The sequence below is a fragment of the Haliotis rubra genome, unplaced genomic scaffold (assembly GCF_003918875.1).
Source record: "Haliotis rubra isolate DU_JTF1 unplaced genomic scaffold, ASM391887v1 Scf513, whole genome shotgun sequence".
NCBI classification, from domain to species: Eukaryota; Metazoa; Mollusca; class Gastropoda; order Lepetellida; family Haliotidae; genus Haliotis; species Haliotis rubra.
The window spans coordinates 512,569-529,646 of NW_025767206.1; the positions used below are offsets into that span (position 1 = coordinate 512,569).

At 42.7% G+C, this 17,078-nt stretch overlaps 1 protein-coding gene across 1 annotated transcript in view; it reads left to right on the forward strand.

Moving 5' to 3' along the window:
* Positions 1 to 16,804, forward strand: part of LOC124292326 (centrosomal protein of 78 kDa-like) — a 192,461-nt gene extending 175,657 nt beyond the window's left edge. Inside the window, exons 7-15 of the mRNA XM_046729396.1 lie at positions 768 to 942; positions 3,603 to 3,716; positions 4,426 to 4,490; positions 5,675 to 5,782; positions 6,636 to 6,748; positions 9,354 to 9,549; positions 10,730 to 10,807; positions 12,259 to 12,455; positions 15,129 to 16,804. Of these exons, the coding sequence (XP_046585352.1) occupies positions 768 to 942; positions 3,603 to 3,716; positions 4,426 to 4,490; positions 5,675 to 5,782; positions 6,636 to 6,748; positions 9,354 to 9,549; positions 10,730 to 10,807; positions 12,259 to 12,455; positions 15,129 to 16,140 (2,058 nt within the window). The 3' untranslated portion in view covers positions 16,141 to 16,804. The remainder of the gene's footprint in view (positions 1 to 767; positions 943 to 3,602; positions 3,717 to 4,425; positions 4,491 to 5,674; positions 5,783 to 6,635; positions 6,749 to 9,353; positions 9,550 to 10,729; positions 10,808 to 12,258; positions 12,456 to 15,128) is intronic.
* Positions 16,805 to 17,078: the final 274 nt, after the last annotated feature.

The following is a 17,078-nucleotide window of genomic DNA, read 5'->3' on the forward strand; positions in this document are numbered from 1 at the left end:
GGGTGGTCAGGCTCGCTGGCTTGGTTGACACATGTCATTGGTTCCTATCTGCTCGATGCTCATGCTGTTGATCACTGGATTGTCTGGTCCAGACTCAATTATTTACAGACCGCCACCATATAGCTGGAACAGGGGTGGAAATAACTAGTGTACTGCAGTACAGTGGCACATGTAAAATCACTTGCCCTGATCATTTTTCCACTATACCGCCTTTTTCTTGTTGATTTTCTAAAATAAACAACATAATTAGCATTGGAAAGTCATCTGGACACGATACAGTGTGATATACAAATTTGCTTGCCTGACAGAAAAAACCACTGGACTCGGACGTCGGGCAATGGGTTATTTCCACCCCTGTGGAATATTGCTGAGTTTGACATAAAACTAAACTCACTCACTTACTTACTCATCCATTCATCAGCTAATGTTTCCAGTGTCACCACCTGTGATTCTAACTGAAATATCATCAATCTCAGCGTCCCACTCACTCATCATGGGGAGAACTTCTGTTTCAGCAACAAATTTCAAAACATTTTCTTTCAGATTCTGGGGCGGTGGGTCAGCCTAGTGGTTTTGCTTGTCATGCTGACGACCCATGTTCGATTCCCTACATGGGTACATGGGCACATTGTGTCACTGGCAGTGATATTGCTTGGATATTGCTGAAACTAAACTCCCTCGCTCTTTCAGATTTTCCAGAATATATGTTGACATGACACCTAGTTTGCCAAGTCTGAAATTTGATGAGTTTGTGTTGGTTATTCCAGCACCAGGCCGTGAAGCGACACAATGAAGCCTGGCGTGACAGCCTGCGGTACCGCCGCCCTGACCTCGACCGCATGCCTGGCATCCGCCGTATCACCATCAACAGCAACCCCATGCTGGGAGACGAGGGGGCCACAGTGCTGGCGGAGGCTCTCAAAGACGACCTGTGGCTTAAAGGTAGGGGGCTGAGTAACCGTGTGGCAGAGGGAAGCTGGGGAGGGCCGATGGGCTCGACCCGCTTTCCTGATTCCGAGAGTTTACTTTTTCAAACAAAACCGAGGAAGGATTTTGATCCAACTTACGAAAACCGACCGAAGATATACTTAAGATATACTTTAGATATAATTTTGATATTTGGTATTTACCGTTGAAATCAACTGGGACTAGCAGCCGATACCTTGCTTGCACGCGCAATGCACATGCTCTGCATTTGTTACCTGTGTCCTGCATGTGCGCTGCCCGTCTTGTGAGGAACACATGGTTCATACTGACAAACAGTCGCATTTTACAAAGCGATCCTTCGTAGCTTAGTGGATAACATCGCCAAGAATGAAAGCGAAGGGTTCCAGGTTCGAAACTAGGCATCGGTACAATATATTGGAAGTTTCAATAATGTGATATTTTACGATCGCATTCCTTAATAGGAAGACAAAGTTATCAATCTTCAAAACAAGTAAAATAATTCAAAGTCAAAGGCTATTCCTCAGTAGATACTCGGGCTGTAGAAAATCCCTGGGATGCAGGCAATTTGGTAGAAAATTTGGGATTTCTAGGAAATGCCTGTTGGATTGAGGTTTAATCGGTAAAAGGAGAACCTGGCGAGACAATAGAGTGAGTACACTAAAGTACTGTCGGAATTAGAACAAACTTTTTTGGCTGTTACTCTGTATCCCTAAAATTAACACAGTTGCAAATAGCATATGTCGAAATAACCCACTTCGGCCTAACTTGGCATTCAGTGGGACGCGTAATAGGATATCCAGAAAAGCATGTTTACTCGTAAAATCGGGCAAAACTTTCGAAAAAATTCGAATAGCTGCTTGAAACAATAGATCAGACTATAGATGACAATTTTTAAGTCGCTCGGCCAGGTATGATGAAGGACCGTCGACACACCGAGCATGAAATGCAAGTGCTGCCTACAGGCACATGAGGTCATCTCAAAGATATTCTATGCGTTTTCTTGTGTGTTGAATATGTCTCAAATATTGATTAACATCTAACATGTCTTTTTTTCTTAAAGTTTATGTTGAGATATGTAAAACAGTATGATACTCATAGAAAGGCTTAAATCAGCCATCATATTAAATGTCTCAAAATATATAGGTAGCATAGCCACCCGGTGATCGACGACTGGATATTATTTGTACATTGTTACTTCCCCAATTTAATTCCCTTATAAGGATTATGTTATCTTAGCTGATATCTCTGTCCCCCATGCAGCCCGACCCTAACCATCGTCTGCGACACCCGACCAGGTTTTGCTTTTAAGACGACCCCTCATGTCTGTTTGTTTATATAGTGGTAGTGAGACTCCATGGTAGCTACACCCTTTATAGTTTCACAAGTAAACATATTATTTTGTACATCAGCTATCCTTTCTAATGAAGCTAAGTCTAATTTCAAAATGGGCATTTAAAAAGTGTCCTTTGTAATACAATATCATCGCACACTAATTTGCATAAAGCCATGGTCTGTTCCAAATAAGTCGACTTGGACTTAGAAAAAAACCACATTGCTCATTTCTGCACTAATCTCTCCTCAGTAAAGTTATTTTTTTACGTTTCTTATCTCACTACCACGGAGACTGTAGTTAGGCCGAACTTAGTTTAACAGATATTTCACACTTTCTCATATTAACTTCATAAATTGTGGATCTAAATGTGAAACAACAGTTTTTGTCTATTTCCGACAGTACTTTAGATGTTTATAAGTTTAGGACTAAAGGTGTTCTTGGGCAAGTGATGTTCAATTATTTTGGGGCTAATGGAGTTCTGGGGCAAATGTTTTTCTCATTGTTTTCTAGGGTTAAGTGTGTTCAAGGGTTCTGGGGCAATTTCTGTTTTAGGGTTTTAGGGCTAAATATGTCGAGTTTCAGGGCAATCATTGTTATAGAGATAACTGTGTTGTAAGGTTCTTAGACGAAAATGACACAAATAGGGTTCAGGGTCTTATCTACTTACAAACCCAATGATGTAACTGCAGGTGAATTTAAAGTACTAACAACATGATTGTGGGTCTTTGTTGTAATGATGTTCCTGTATTATTGTTGTTTTTCTATAATGATGTTTATTTGTTAGGGCTGGGTATTGCAGAGAATTTTCATATTGCAATATATTGCGATGCGAAAGCAGATATTGTGATATGTATAGCAATATATTGCAAGAAGTTCTTTTTTAACAAAAACTACTTATAATCGAGTTAATGCTTGATTTATAAAGCAAAAACACAACAAAATCACCATGCTTGATTAAGCTTAATAAAAGCTTTTAATCATGACAAAATAAAAATGTAAAAAATATTTGGCACTCATAAAAAAAGGAAAGGAACAATTTATAAAACGGAAATATCCGAAGATTTCCAAGTGTTACGAAGTTTTCCGAATGCATGTCAAAATACCGGTTTTCGATCAGCGTATTGCAATACGTATCGTTTTCATGTCTGAACCGGTATATACCGTTAAACCGGTTATATTGCGCAGCCCTATTATTTGTTATTGTTGTTTTTCTATAATGATGTTTATTTGTTACTGTTGTTTTTCTATAATGTTGTTTATTTGTTACTGTTGTTTTGCTATAATGATGTTACCGTGTTATATCAATGTTCTTGTGTTCCAGCCCTGGACATGCAAGGCTGCGGTATCTCCACCAGTGGTGCCCGCGTCCTCCTGGACGTCCTCAAGTACAACACCACCCTGGTGGTCCTGGATGTCCGAGCCAATCCACTGATCAGTCAGTACTAGAGTCCTTCTCAAAACACCCATGCCCCTATCTACCCATCAGACTACTGCTGACATAAATCATGAAAATAATAGTATCCAGACAACATCTGCTTCATGCTGACATGGGCCGGTGGGGTAGCCTAGTGGTTAAAGCGTTCACTCACTCGTCACGCCGAAGGCCTGGGTTCTATTCCCCACATGGGTACAATGTGTGAAGCCCATTTCTGGTGTCCCCTGTAATATTGCCGGAATATTGCTAAAATCGGCGTAAAACCAAACTCACTCACTCATGCTGACATAAATATTCGTTGCTGGAATAATTATGATAATAATAATATATTTATAGAGCAACGGACACAACAAATCATCTTCTGTCTGTGTGTATTTACCCGTGAAGGTCCGGGTTAGAATGAACCTTCAGCAACCCATGCTTTTCGTAAGAGGCGACTAACGGGATTGTGTGGTCAGGCTCCCTGGCTTGGTTGACACAAGTCATCGGTTCCCAATTGCGCAGATCGATGCTCATGCTGTTGATCACTGGATTGTCTGGTCCAGACTCGATTATTTACAGACCGCCGCCATATAGCTGGAATATTGCTGAGTGCGGTGTAAAACTAAACTCACTCACTCACTCACTCACTCACTCACTGTGTGTTTTTATGGTTACTAACATATTAGTAAACTGACAAAATACTTCAACAACGTGTTTTCTGCCACAGACCGAGAGCTAGTGCACTCTATCATGGAGCAGCTGATGATCAACAGCAACGGCCAGGACACCGAGGTCAGCATCTTCATCGTTGTAGTCACTGTTTGCATCTTCTGCAACAAAATACATTTCTTGTTTACATTCCAACCCTAAACAACTCCCCATCCCTAACAAAAAACACAACCCAAGTGTGCGTAGTGAATCTGCAATTTATGTCTCCCCCCGAACATAACTCTTTACCAAATTTTGTATACTTGATACCAATTATTAGTAAACTTAGAAGGATAAACCATATACATGTACTTCTATAAAACATGTACAGAACTGTAACCTAAATTCGTGGATAACCTTGATTCGTGGATCGTGGAAATAATCATGCTAGCTCGTAAATAAAGTCTGGACTGATGTCACGAAGCAGTACTTTTGATGTACATACAATGCCACGCCTTGCTGACAAAAAAGTTCCGAATCTCTGTATTACACGCAAGTACACTAAATGTAATTGACCAGGTTTGAGATAAATAGCCCCAGATCTCTAATACCACCATTACCAAATTTTATTTTTACAAAATGTCAAGTAAAGATAGCGTTAGCTCCAACCTTCTCACTTCTCGTTGTCTGCTTTCCTTGGTGTCAATACTTACTGCAGTGGGATGTCGTACACAGTGGTATAAAGTAACCGACTACGTAATCCACAAAACAAGATGACATCACATTTTGTGTGCACACAAATGGGTGTTGATTGCAAATGGCTCCCGTAAACAAACGTTTCATTCACGAGTGGAATATTAGGCATTTTCAATTTGCTGAATCAGTGAATAAAATAATCAGTGCTTATACAAAATGAAATCATGCATTTAAAATATGAACTTTGCCGCACTTCCCTTATATCCATGAATCAAGGTTACGCGAGTGTATAAAATGTTGAAGGAATCAAATGAATTGTTTGAGGTCTCAACGTTGAATTCGGGGAAGGGGGGATATCTGTTTTTACGAGTGAAAACACTTTCTAGTTCTATTCTGTTTTGAAGTTATTCATTGTCTAACCTGTCCAGATGACCATATTGAGAAACTATTTTGTCACAATTAGAAAATGAATGATCTGTGTTTCTTTTTAATCTCCGAATTAAAGTTTGGAGATGAAATTTTGTGAACGAAAATAAAGACAAAACTGAACCAATTGCCTGAACGTGGGCACACTCAACTCTCAACTCACTCACTCACTCACTCCAGTCTGTGTTTGTTTCACCTCATCTCAGTACAAATGGATCAAGGCAGAGGAGCCTGTTGATCCTAAGAAGGTACGGAATCGGAGACGTGTGACTCGCGGCCTCAACCACAGCGTGGCTAAGAAGACCACGATCAGGGTGAGTCTGTATAGCTGGTTGTCTAGGTGATAGTCTGGGGGTGCTTGGGTAGTCTAGTGGTTAAAGCGTTCGCTCGTCACGCCGAAGGCCCGGGTTTGATTCCCCAGTGGGTACAATGAGTGAAGCCCATTTCTGGTGTCCCTCGCTGTGATATTGCTGGAATATTGCTAAAAGTTACGTAAAACTAAACTCTCTCACTATTACTGATCATGATGATGTAACTAATATTTTAGATCTATATTTTCTATAAAACTAAATGCAGTCACTCACTCATGATATTCTGCCTCGAAGACATCACTGCACATTCCGTATTAACAACATCAGTGACTGGTTGTCTTGAACATCACCCAAAGGATAATGTCTGACAGACCAATACAGTCAATCAAACAACCAGCATAGATGAAACTGATGAAGCAAAATAACGAATCTCCATGTAGCATGTTGTTTAATTTAAATGCCAAAATCAAGGCATGGATATGTCCCCCTTTCAATTATGTTGGTGATTATGGACACTATACTGGCGTACCTATAACAGGTTATGGCAGAGACTCTTACCACAGGGGCCGGTCGGTTAGCCTAGTGGTTAAAGCGTTCACTCGTCACGCTGAAGGCCCAGGTTAGATTCCCCACATGGGTACAATGTGTGAAGCCCATTTCTTGTGTCCCCCACCGTGATATTGCTGGAATATTGCTAAAAGTGGCGTAAAACTAAACTCACTCACTCACTCACTGTCCAGAGTATTTGCAGACTAGTGTGATATAGGATTATTGCTGATGTCCACAAGTGCCGCTGTTGACTAAAAGTGTGAACAATGGCTCCAGTTTTAGAGCAGTGCTGTTGACTTCGTTTCAGATCAGCTCCAACTCTGCCCGGCGCCGAGCCCGACCAGGGACTGGATTCCTGAACACGTCTCGCCCCAGCCCCGGTCTGCCCTGGAGGACTGCAGCCAGAGCCAACAGATACAAGTGAGGGATTACATTCTATGTTATGCAGACTATCTGGACACATATGGCTGGATAAACAGGGGTTCACAGACAACACATCCTCACATTCTTCTCACAAGTGTAGCTTGCACAATGAGATGCACAATGCAATTTGAAAGTTAAATGTCTTAGGAAAATTTGCTGAATACAGACTAACGTAAAGCCTCAACACCAATAGGCAGACTAGCGTGAAGCCTTAACACCAATAGGAAGACTAACGTAAAGCCTTAACACCAATAGGCAGACTAACGTAAAGCCTTAACACCAATAGGCAGACTAACGTAAAGCCTTAACACCAATAGGAAGACTAACGTAAAGCCTTAACACCAATAGGCAGACTAACGTAAAGCCTTAACACCAATAGGCAGACTAGCGTAAAGCCTTAACACCAATAGGCAGACTAACGTAAAGCCTTAACACCAATAGGCAGACTAACGTGAAAAGCCTTAACACCAATAGGCAGACTAACGTAAAGCCTTAACACCAATAGGCAGACTAACGTAAAGCCTTAACACCAATAGGCAGACTAACGTAAAGCCTTAACACCAATAGGCAGACTAGCGTGAAGCCTTAACACCAATAGGAAGACTAACGTAAAGCCTTAACACCAATAGGCAGACTAGCGTAAAGCCTTAACACCAATAGGAAGACTAACGTAAAGCCTTAACACCAATAGGCAGACTAACGTAAAGCCTTAACACCAATAGGAAGACTAACGTAAAGCCTTAACACCAATAGGCAGACTAACGTAAAGCCTTAACACCAATAGGCAGACTAGCTGAAGCCTTAACACCAATAGGAAGACTAACGTAAAGCCTTAACACCAATAGGCAGACTAGCGTAAAGCCTTAACACCAATAGGCAGACTAGCGTGAAGCCTTAACACCAATAGGAAGACTAACGTAAAGCCTTAACACCAATAGGCAGACTAGCGTAAAGCCTTAACACCAATAGGAAGACTAGCGTAAAGCCTTAACACCAATAGGCAGACTAACGTAAAGCCTTAACACCAATAGGAAGACTAACGTAAAGCCTTAACACCAATAGGCAGACTAACGTAAAGCCTTAACACCAATAGGCAGACTAGCGTGAAGCCTTAACACCAATAGGAAGACTAACGTAAAGCCTTAACACCAATAGGCAGACTAGCGTAAAGCCTTAACACCAATAGGCAGACTAACGTAAAGCCTTAACACCAATAGGCAGACTAACGTAAAGCCTTAACACCAATAGGCAGACTAGCGTAAAGCCTTAACACCAATAGGCAGACTAACGTAAAGCCTTAACACCAATAGGCAGACTAGCGTAAAGCCTTAACACCAATAGGCAGACTAGCGTAAAGCCTCAACACCAATAGGCAGACTAACGTAAAGCCTTAACACCAATAGGCAGACTAGCGTAAAGCCTCAACACCAATAGGCAGACTAGCGTAAAGCCTTAACACCAATAGGCAGACTAACGTAAAGCCTTTACACCAATAGACAGACTAACAATAGGCAGAAAGCCTTAACACCAATAGGCAGACTAGCGTAAAGCCTCAACACCAATAGGCAGACTAGCGTAAAGCCTCAACACCAATAGGCAGACTAGCGTAAAGCCTCAACACCAATAGGCAGACTAGCGTTAAGCCTCAACACCAATAGGCAGACTAGCGTAAAGCCTCAACAACACCAATAGGCAGACTAGCGTAAGCCTTAACACCAATAGGCAGAGGCAGCCTCAACACCAATAGGCAGAACGAAAGCCTTAAAAGCCGTAAAGCCTCAACACCAATAGGCAGACTGCAAGGCCTTAACACCAATAGGCAGAAAGAAAGCCTCAACACCAATAGGCAGACTAGCGTAAAGCCTCAATAGCACCAATAGGCAGACTAGCGTAAAGCCTCAACACCAATAGGCAGACTAGCGTTAAGCCTTAACACCAATAGGCAGACTAACGTAAAGCCTCAACACCAATAGGCAGACTAACGTAAAGCCTTAATAACAATAGGCAGACTAACGTAAAGCCTTCACACCAATAGGCAGACTAGCGTAAAGCCTTAACACCAATAGGCAGACTAACGTAAAGCCTTAACACCAATAGGCAGACTAGCGTAAAGCCTTAACACCAATAGGCAGACTAACGTAAAGCCTCAACACCAATAGGCAGACTAACGTAAAGCCTCAACACTAATTGGCAGACTAACGTAAAGCCTCAACACCAATAGGCACACTAACGTAAAGCCTTAACACCAATAGGAACGAGGCCCGGATAGCGGAAGGTCGCGGGTTCGATCCCCGACAGCGTCATACCAAAAGACGTTAAAATATGGTACTTGTTGGTCCCTGCCTGGCGCTCAGCATTAATGGGTACAACAACGACTGGTTGGCTCACTGCAGCATGGTATCTCAGTGGGCTAGCACTATAAAACCAGCTTAAGCCTGGACTAGTACAAGCAGCCGCACATACACATACACACGCATGCACGTCGTCATATGAGCGAAATATTCTCAATCCCGACGCTAAACCCAATTTCACCTCACCTCAATAGGAATGAGAGTTTCTGGACACAGATTCACAATCTTGAATTCTGTGTCATGTCTTGCAGGGGCTACCCACCCGAGCACACACCTGGCAAGCTGAGTATTGAGGAGAACAGCGAGATGGACACCAACCGCAGCACCTCTGTCATCATCACCCGTGACGACAGCATCCTCGACGATACCAACAATACCTTCCAAGATCTGCAGCCTCTTGACTTCAGCAACCTCTCCATTGACATGACCAACCCGAAAGAGGTCAAGGTCAGTGGAATGATATCCTGTTCGTTGAAAAGACGTTTAAAGATTTTGGCATTTATCCAGGCATTGACTTTAATGTTTGTGCTTTGTTTGAAAATTCTTACTGAATATTTTTGGCCTTAGACTCAGGGGTGGAAATAACTTTAAAATTGCTAGTGTACTCCGGTACAGTGACACATGTAAAATCACTTGCCCTGATCATTTTTCCTCTAAGCCGACCGTTTTCTTGTTGATTTATTAAATAAACAACATAATTAACATTGGAAAGTCAACTGGACAATTTGTGATATACAAATTTGCTTGCCCAACAGATAAAAACACTGGACTCGGACGTCGGGCAATGGGTTATTTCCACCCGTGCTTAGAGATGAGATGACACAGGGTTTAACATTGTACTTAAGAATATGTTGCTCATATGACGACGTGCATGCGTGTGTATTGTACTAGCCCAGACTGAAGCTGGTTTTATAGTGCTAGCCCACTGAGATACCATGCCGCAGTGAAGCAGGAATACCCCACTCAGACACATTATACTGACTCTGAGCCGACCAGTCCTTGTTGTACCCATTAATGCCGAGCGCCAGGCAGGGACCAACCAGTACCATCTTTTATCATCTTTTTGGGATTGAACCGGCAACCTTCCGCTGTGCGGGCGGACGCTCTAACCACTACACCACGGAGGCAGTTTGTCCGTAGAAAATATCCCTAGTACTTTATTGCTTGTTGTAAAAACGGGACACTGCTTTGTGATTTGGTTGATTGTGAGACATCAGAATCAGACCATGTGTTCATAATGTCAACCACAGGTTGTCTGTCCAGAGTAGGGGCTGTGGGGTAGCCGAGTGGTTAAGGTGTTCGCTTGTCCCACCGAAGACCCAGGTTCGATTCCCCACATGGGTACAATGTGTGAAGCCCTTTTCTGGTGTCCCCCGCCATGATATTGCTTGAATATTGCTAAAAGGGGCGTAAAACTAAACTCACTCACTCACTTACTGTCCAGAGTATGTGCAGACTGGTGTGAGATAAGATTATTGCTGATATCGACAAACAATATTTACTGGTGGCTGGACCAGAGTGCCTAGTGATCGATATCATGAACAGCCATCCACACTGTCAGGGTATGTTGCCATGCTATCAACCATGTCACTGAGTTGTTCCAGTATACCGAGTATCTGTGTTGCAGGTGGAGATGGAGATGTTGCGACGGAGTCTTAAGGAGGAGAGTGTGGCGAGGATGAAGGCGGAGCAGAGAGAACTCAGGGTGAGTCACCAAATGTAGCAGTAGGATGGTAACGACAGTGTCAGTCCATGATGATGATGATGATGGTGATGAGGATGAGGATGGTGATGATCCAAATCTAGTGACCATTCCTAATTTATGGCTGGGGGGGTGTGATGATGGTTTTTATGAGAAGCATGTACAATGTGAATGACCCCCCCGAAAATTTGTGTACAAAGTGAGTGACCTCCCCTGGATGTACAAAATCAACGACCCCCCATCCCTCAAAATTTTCAAGAATATTTTTTTTAACTATTCCTACGTACAAAATTGCTGAACCCCCCATCCTCCAAGTAGATGGATACAAAATTGATGACCCCCCTACCTCCCCAGAACAAAATGGGTGCCCCCCACCTCCCTTTAAAATCTCTCCTTATTAATCGGAGTTATGTCCCTTATTTGCACTTAGATTCAGAGTTTTGTCAAATGCTCATATCAATATTAATATTCATAATGTTGTGTCCCTTAATTGTGCTACAATTTGCTCTGCCTGGCGCTCAGCATTAATGGGTACAACAAGGACTGGTCGGCTCGGAGTCAGTATAATGTGTCTGAGTAGGGTATTCATGCTTCACTGCGGCATGGTATCTCAGTGGGCTAGCACTATAAAACCAGCTTCAGTCTGGGCTAGTACAAGCAGCCACACATACACATACACACGCATGCACGTCGTCATATGAGTGAAATATTCTCAAGCACGACGTAAAACCCAATTTCACCTCACCTCACCTCACCTCACCTCACTACAATTTGCTGTTTTGATGGTTTGACTCCGAGTTCTGGCTGAACATGATACTGCTTTCTTAACACCATATCATTACTTGACCTAAACTGGTACACATGCAGCATAAAGACATTCCTTTGAAACAGAAAAGCTCTTCAAAATAATGGCGAGCATGAGTAACACCTCCAGTCGCTCCATCTCCAACGCTGACAGCCGACAAATAACAACACCTGTGATGTGTCTGGCTAAATGCTTCAGGATACCTGAATTAATAGAAACTAGTTTTTTTATGAATTAAACTTGCTTCATAACATGTAGGGGGCAGGGTGTAGCCTAGTGGTTAAAGCGTCCGCTCGTCACGCCGACGACCTGGGTTCGATTCCCCATATGGGTGAGATGTGGAAGCCCATTTCTGGTGTCCCGTGCTGTGATATCGCTGAGTATTGCTAAAAGCAGCGTAAAACCATACTCACTCACTCACTCACTCACTCACTCCTCATAACATGTGGTATATATGATCTTTTCCAAACTAGTCATACTGTAAAACGTGCTGTAGCACATATCTGATACGTCATGTGTATACTACTTGTCGTATTTAAGTAGATGTGTGGGTGCCACGATTTAGAGTGAACATCAGAGTGATTGATGTAGGTGTCCAAATTACTAAGGGCGTCTTAGGTTTCAATTTTTGTAAACTTTGTGTTAACAGTTGAGCATTGAGAACAAGCGTCTCAGTGAGGAGATGAAGTACCTCCGACACAAGGCCAGCGCTGGGGGAATCGTCAGCGATGTCCATCTGGGCATGAATGGTGGCCACGGGGCCTTCGTCGACGAGAGCTTCCTGGAGGGAGTGGAGGCCTCATTTAAGAAGTTCCACAAGTTTCTGGACATGCTGCATGAAGCGGGGTAAGGACTTGTAGGGAGTAAGGAAATACTGCATGAAGGATAGGGATATACTGCATGAAGGGTAAGGATATACTGCATGAAGGATAGGGATATACTGCATAAAGGATAGGGATATACTGCATGAAGGATAGGGATATACTGCATAAAGGATAGGGATATACTGCATAAAGGATAGGGATATACTGCATGATGGATAGGGATATACTGCATGAAGGATAAGGATATACTGCATGAAGGATAGGGATATACTGCATGAAGGATAGGGATATACTGCATGAAGGATAGGGATATACTGCATAAAGGATAGGGATATACTGCATGAAGGATAGGGATATACTGCATGAAGGGTAAGGATATACTGCATGAAGGATAGGGATATACTGCATGAAGGATAGGGATATACTGCATGAAGGATAGGGATATACTGCATGAAGGATAGGGATATACTGCATGAAGGATAGGGATATACTGCATGAAGGAAAGGGATATACTGCATGAAGGATAGGGATATACTGCATGAAGGATAGGGATATACTGCATGATGGATAGGGATATACTGCATGATGGATAGGGATATACTGCATGAAGGGTAAGGATATACTGCATGAAGGGTAGGGATATACTGCATGAAGGGTAGGGATATACTGCATGAAGGATAGGGATATACTGCATGAAGGAAGGATATACTGCATGAAGGATACTACTGCATGAAGGGTAGGGATATACTGCATGAAGGGTAAGGATATACTGCATGAAGGATAGGATATACTACATGAAGGATAGGGATATACTGCATGAAGGATAAGGATATACTGCATGAAGGATAGGGATATACTGCATGAAGGATAGGGATATACTGCATGACATGAGGATATACTGCATAAGGATAAGGATATACTGCATGAAGGATAGGGATATACTGCATGAAGGGAAAGGGATATACTGCATGAAGGGATAGGGATATACTGCATGAAGGGAGTAGGGATATACTGCATGAAGGGTAAGGATATACTGCATGAAGGATAGGGATATACTGCATGAAGGGTAGGGATATACTGCATGAAGGATAGGGATATACTGCATGAAGGATATACATGAAGGATAGGGATATACTGCATGAAGGGTAGGGATATACTGCATGAAGGATAGGATATACTGCATGAAGGATAGGGATATACTGCATGAAGGATAGGGATATACTGCATGAAGGGTAAGGATATACTGCATGAAGGGTAAGGAAATACTGCATGAAGGGTAAGGATATACTGCATGAAGGATAAAGATATACTGCATGAAGGATAAGGATATACTGCATGAAGGATAAGGATATACTGCATGAAGGAAAGTGATATACTGCATGAAGGATAGGGATATACTGCATGAAGGATAGGGATATACTGCATGAAGGATAGGATATAAGGATAAGGATATACTGCATGAAGGATAGGGATATACATGCATGAAGGATAGGGATATACTGCATGAAGGATAGAAGGATATACTGCATGAAGGATAGGGATATACTGCATGAAGGATAGGGATATACTGCATGAAGGATAGGGATATACTGCATGAAGGATAGGGATATACTGAAGGATAGGGATATACTGCATGAAGGATAGGGATATACTGCATGAAGGATAGGGATATACTGCATGAAGGATAGGGACATGCTGCATGGAAGGGGATAAGGATATACTGCATGAAGGATAGGGACATGCTGCATGGAAGGCGGTAAGGATATACTGCATGAAGGATAGGGATATACTGCATGAAGGATAGGGATATATTGCATGAAGGAAGGGATATACTGCATGATGGATAGGGATATACTGCATGAAGGATAGGGATATACTGCATGAAGGATAGGGACATGCATGGAAGGATGAAGGATAGGGACATGCTGCATGGAAGGCGGTAAGGATATGCTCTATGAAGGGTAAGGAAATACTGCATGACGGATAGGGATATACTGCATGAAGGATAGGGATATACTACATGAAGGGTAAGGATATACTGCATGAAGGATAGGGATATACTACATGAAGGGTAAGGATATACTGCATGAAGGAAAGGGATATACTGCATGAAGGATAGGGATATACTATATGAAGGGTAAGGATATACTGCATGAAGGATAGGGATATACTACATGAAGGGTAAGGATATACTGCATGATGGATAGGGATATACTGCATGAAGGATAGGGATATACTGCATGAAGGATAGGGACATGCTGCATGAAGGATAGGGATATACTGCATGAAGGATAGGGACATGCTGCATGGAAGGTGGTAAGGATATGCTGCATGAAGGATAAGGATATACTGCATGAAGAATAAGGATATAATGCATGAAGGATAGGGATATACTGCATAAAGGATAGGGATATACTGCATGAAGGATAGGGATATACTGTATGAAGGATAGGGATATACTGCATGAAGGTAAGGATATACTGCATGAAGGGTAAGGAAATACTGCATGAAGGATAAGGATATACTGCATGAAGGATAAGGATATACTGCATGATGGATAGGGGTATACTGCATGAAGGATAAGGATATGCTGCATGAAGGTGGTAAGGACACGTCTTATACACCAAAGTTCAAGTTAAGTTACCATCTGAACACCTTTAATGTGTTTTTCTGATGGTTGTATTTGTCTCCACAGACTGAGTGAGCTGATCACAATGGCAGGACTGGACCAGTCGGACATCATGAACCCCTTCGACCATCTGTCCTCCACGCGACTGTCGGGTGTCTCCTTTGCGAAAAACAACACTCCTGTCAGCAAACCCTCTCACTCTAACGGCGTGGACCTGTCCGTCCCTACCTCAGCCATGCCAATTGCCAAAGCGGAGCCATCCTCATCTCAAGGTATGCAGCAACAGATGGCGTTCGGTACTAAGCCATTTGTGCCAAACACATCAGCCTATTTTGGCGACATTTCGTCCAGTTACCGTGCCAACCCCAATGTCGGGTCATTTGAAGAGGAGCTGCCGATTACTTATGGGCCAGTCGTGTCTGAGAATAACCTTCGACCTGGTGCCAGAGTTCAAGCAGCAGGGTCAAGGATGCCGTTCCCAACCAACGAGTCTATTATCGGGGGTCCGGCAAGGACGGATGACCTTTATGAGAAGTTGCTGCAGGATACAAGTGGAGTCTTCCCCCATATTGGACAGGACGGTGCCGGGTCACCTGCCGGATCTCTGACCTCGACCCCGGTTGTCAAGAGCACCGAGAGCAAGGCTGGGCCAGTGAAGACGACACAACCCGGGCAGGAGGGGCAGAGGAGAAAAGAAGAAAAAGAGGACGCGAAAGGGAGAGGGGAAGATAAAGATCGCCCTGACAACAGAAAACCCAAATCGGATAAAGGACATGGCCCCTCTGGTGCTGGGTCAGAGGTCAGGGCAAGGTCACAAGGTGAAGGTCAGGATGCTTCCAAACAGTTTGATGTCTCCGAGCAATCAGAGATAATCGAGGTTCTTGATCGTGCTGCCTCTCCACAAAAAGAATCTCCTGAGCACAAATCCAAAATGAGTGATTTTAACTACAGTATGGACAGTTTTGACCAATCATATGTCAGCGAGAGGGAGGAGGTCATTCACCTTGGAGATGACCTTGACCTTGGAGGTTCACCATCACCACCGCCACAAGCTGTCGAAAGTGAGGAAGATTTTTAGACCCTGCTGAATATGTAAATCTCGACTCTTGTTTTGAGCAATCCTTTTCTTTACTTTCATTACTTCTGTTTTCTTTCATTTTGTGTTACCAAGTCCCAGCCTTAGTGCTCCTAATTGTAGAAAAATGTGTTAGTGTAAATAACATATTTTGTGTACATAGAGGGAAGATAGATCACCAAATGACTAAATATTAAAAGATGCATTGTAGACTTTAGGTAAGTTGTTCATAATATTTCATGGGTTTATATACACCACATGCCACAATTGCCATGACTACAATGACAGTGTTATCAGATTCACTATACATCTGAGGGAAGAATGTGGCATACGGAAACTGTATATGTTGTATACCATTAGGGGAGATGGGGCGGTGGGGTAGCCTAGTGGTTAAAGCGTTCGCTTGTCACGCCGAACACCCGGGTTCGATTCTCCACATGGGCACAAATGTGTGAAGCCCATTTCTGGTGTCCCTGGATGTGATATTGCAGAATATTGCTAAAAGTGGTGTAAAACCATACTCACTCCCTCATATTCACTGGACACAAAATAGATGTATGTCACCACCACTGTATGTCAATGTGTCGACGATGACGGAGAAATAGTGTTCATAAACCTTTGAAGTATGAATGATACTGTATTAATGTAGGTAGTACTCAGTGTAAAAGGAATGCATTAAATATGAGTGAATTCTCTCAAATAGTCATCATAGCAAGGTTGCAATATTCTCTCATTCAAATATCCAAAATATGAAACCGATGAACATTATCATTCAGGCTTAAAATAAAAAAATGTTGTGGTTCCGATTACCTGACCGACCCTTGAATTCTGGTGCCAACCATGTTTTTTAAGCGGTCTGAATAAAATAAGCTTTCAGATACCACTATGTTTTCCCGGCACCAACAGATATCAGTCATTCTGATAGAGAAAGTTGATATGAT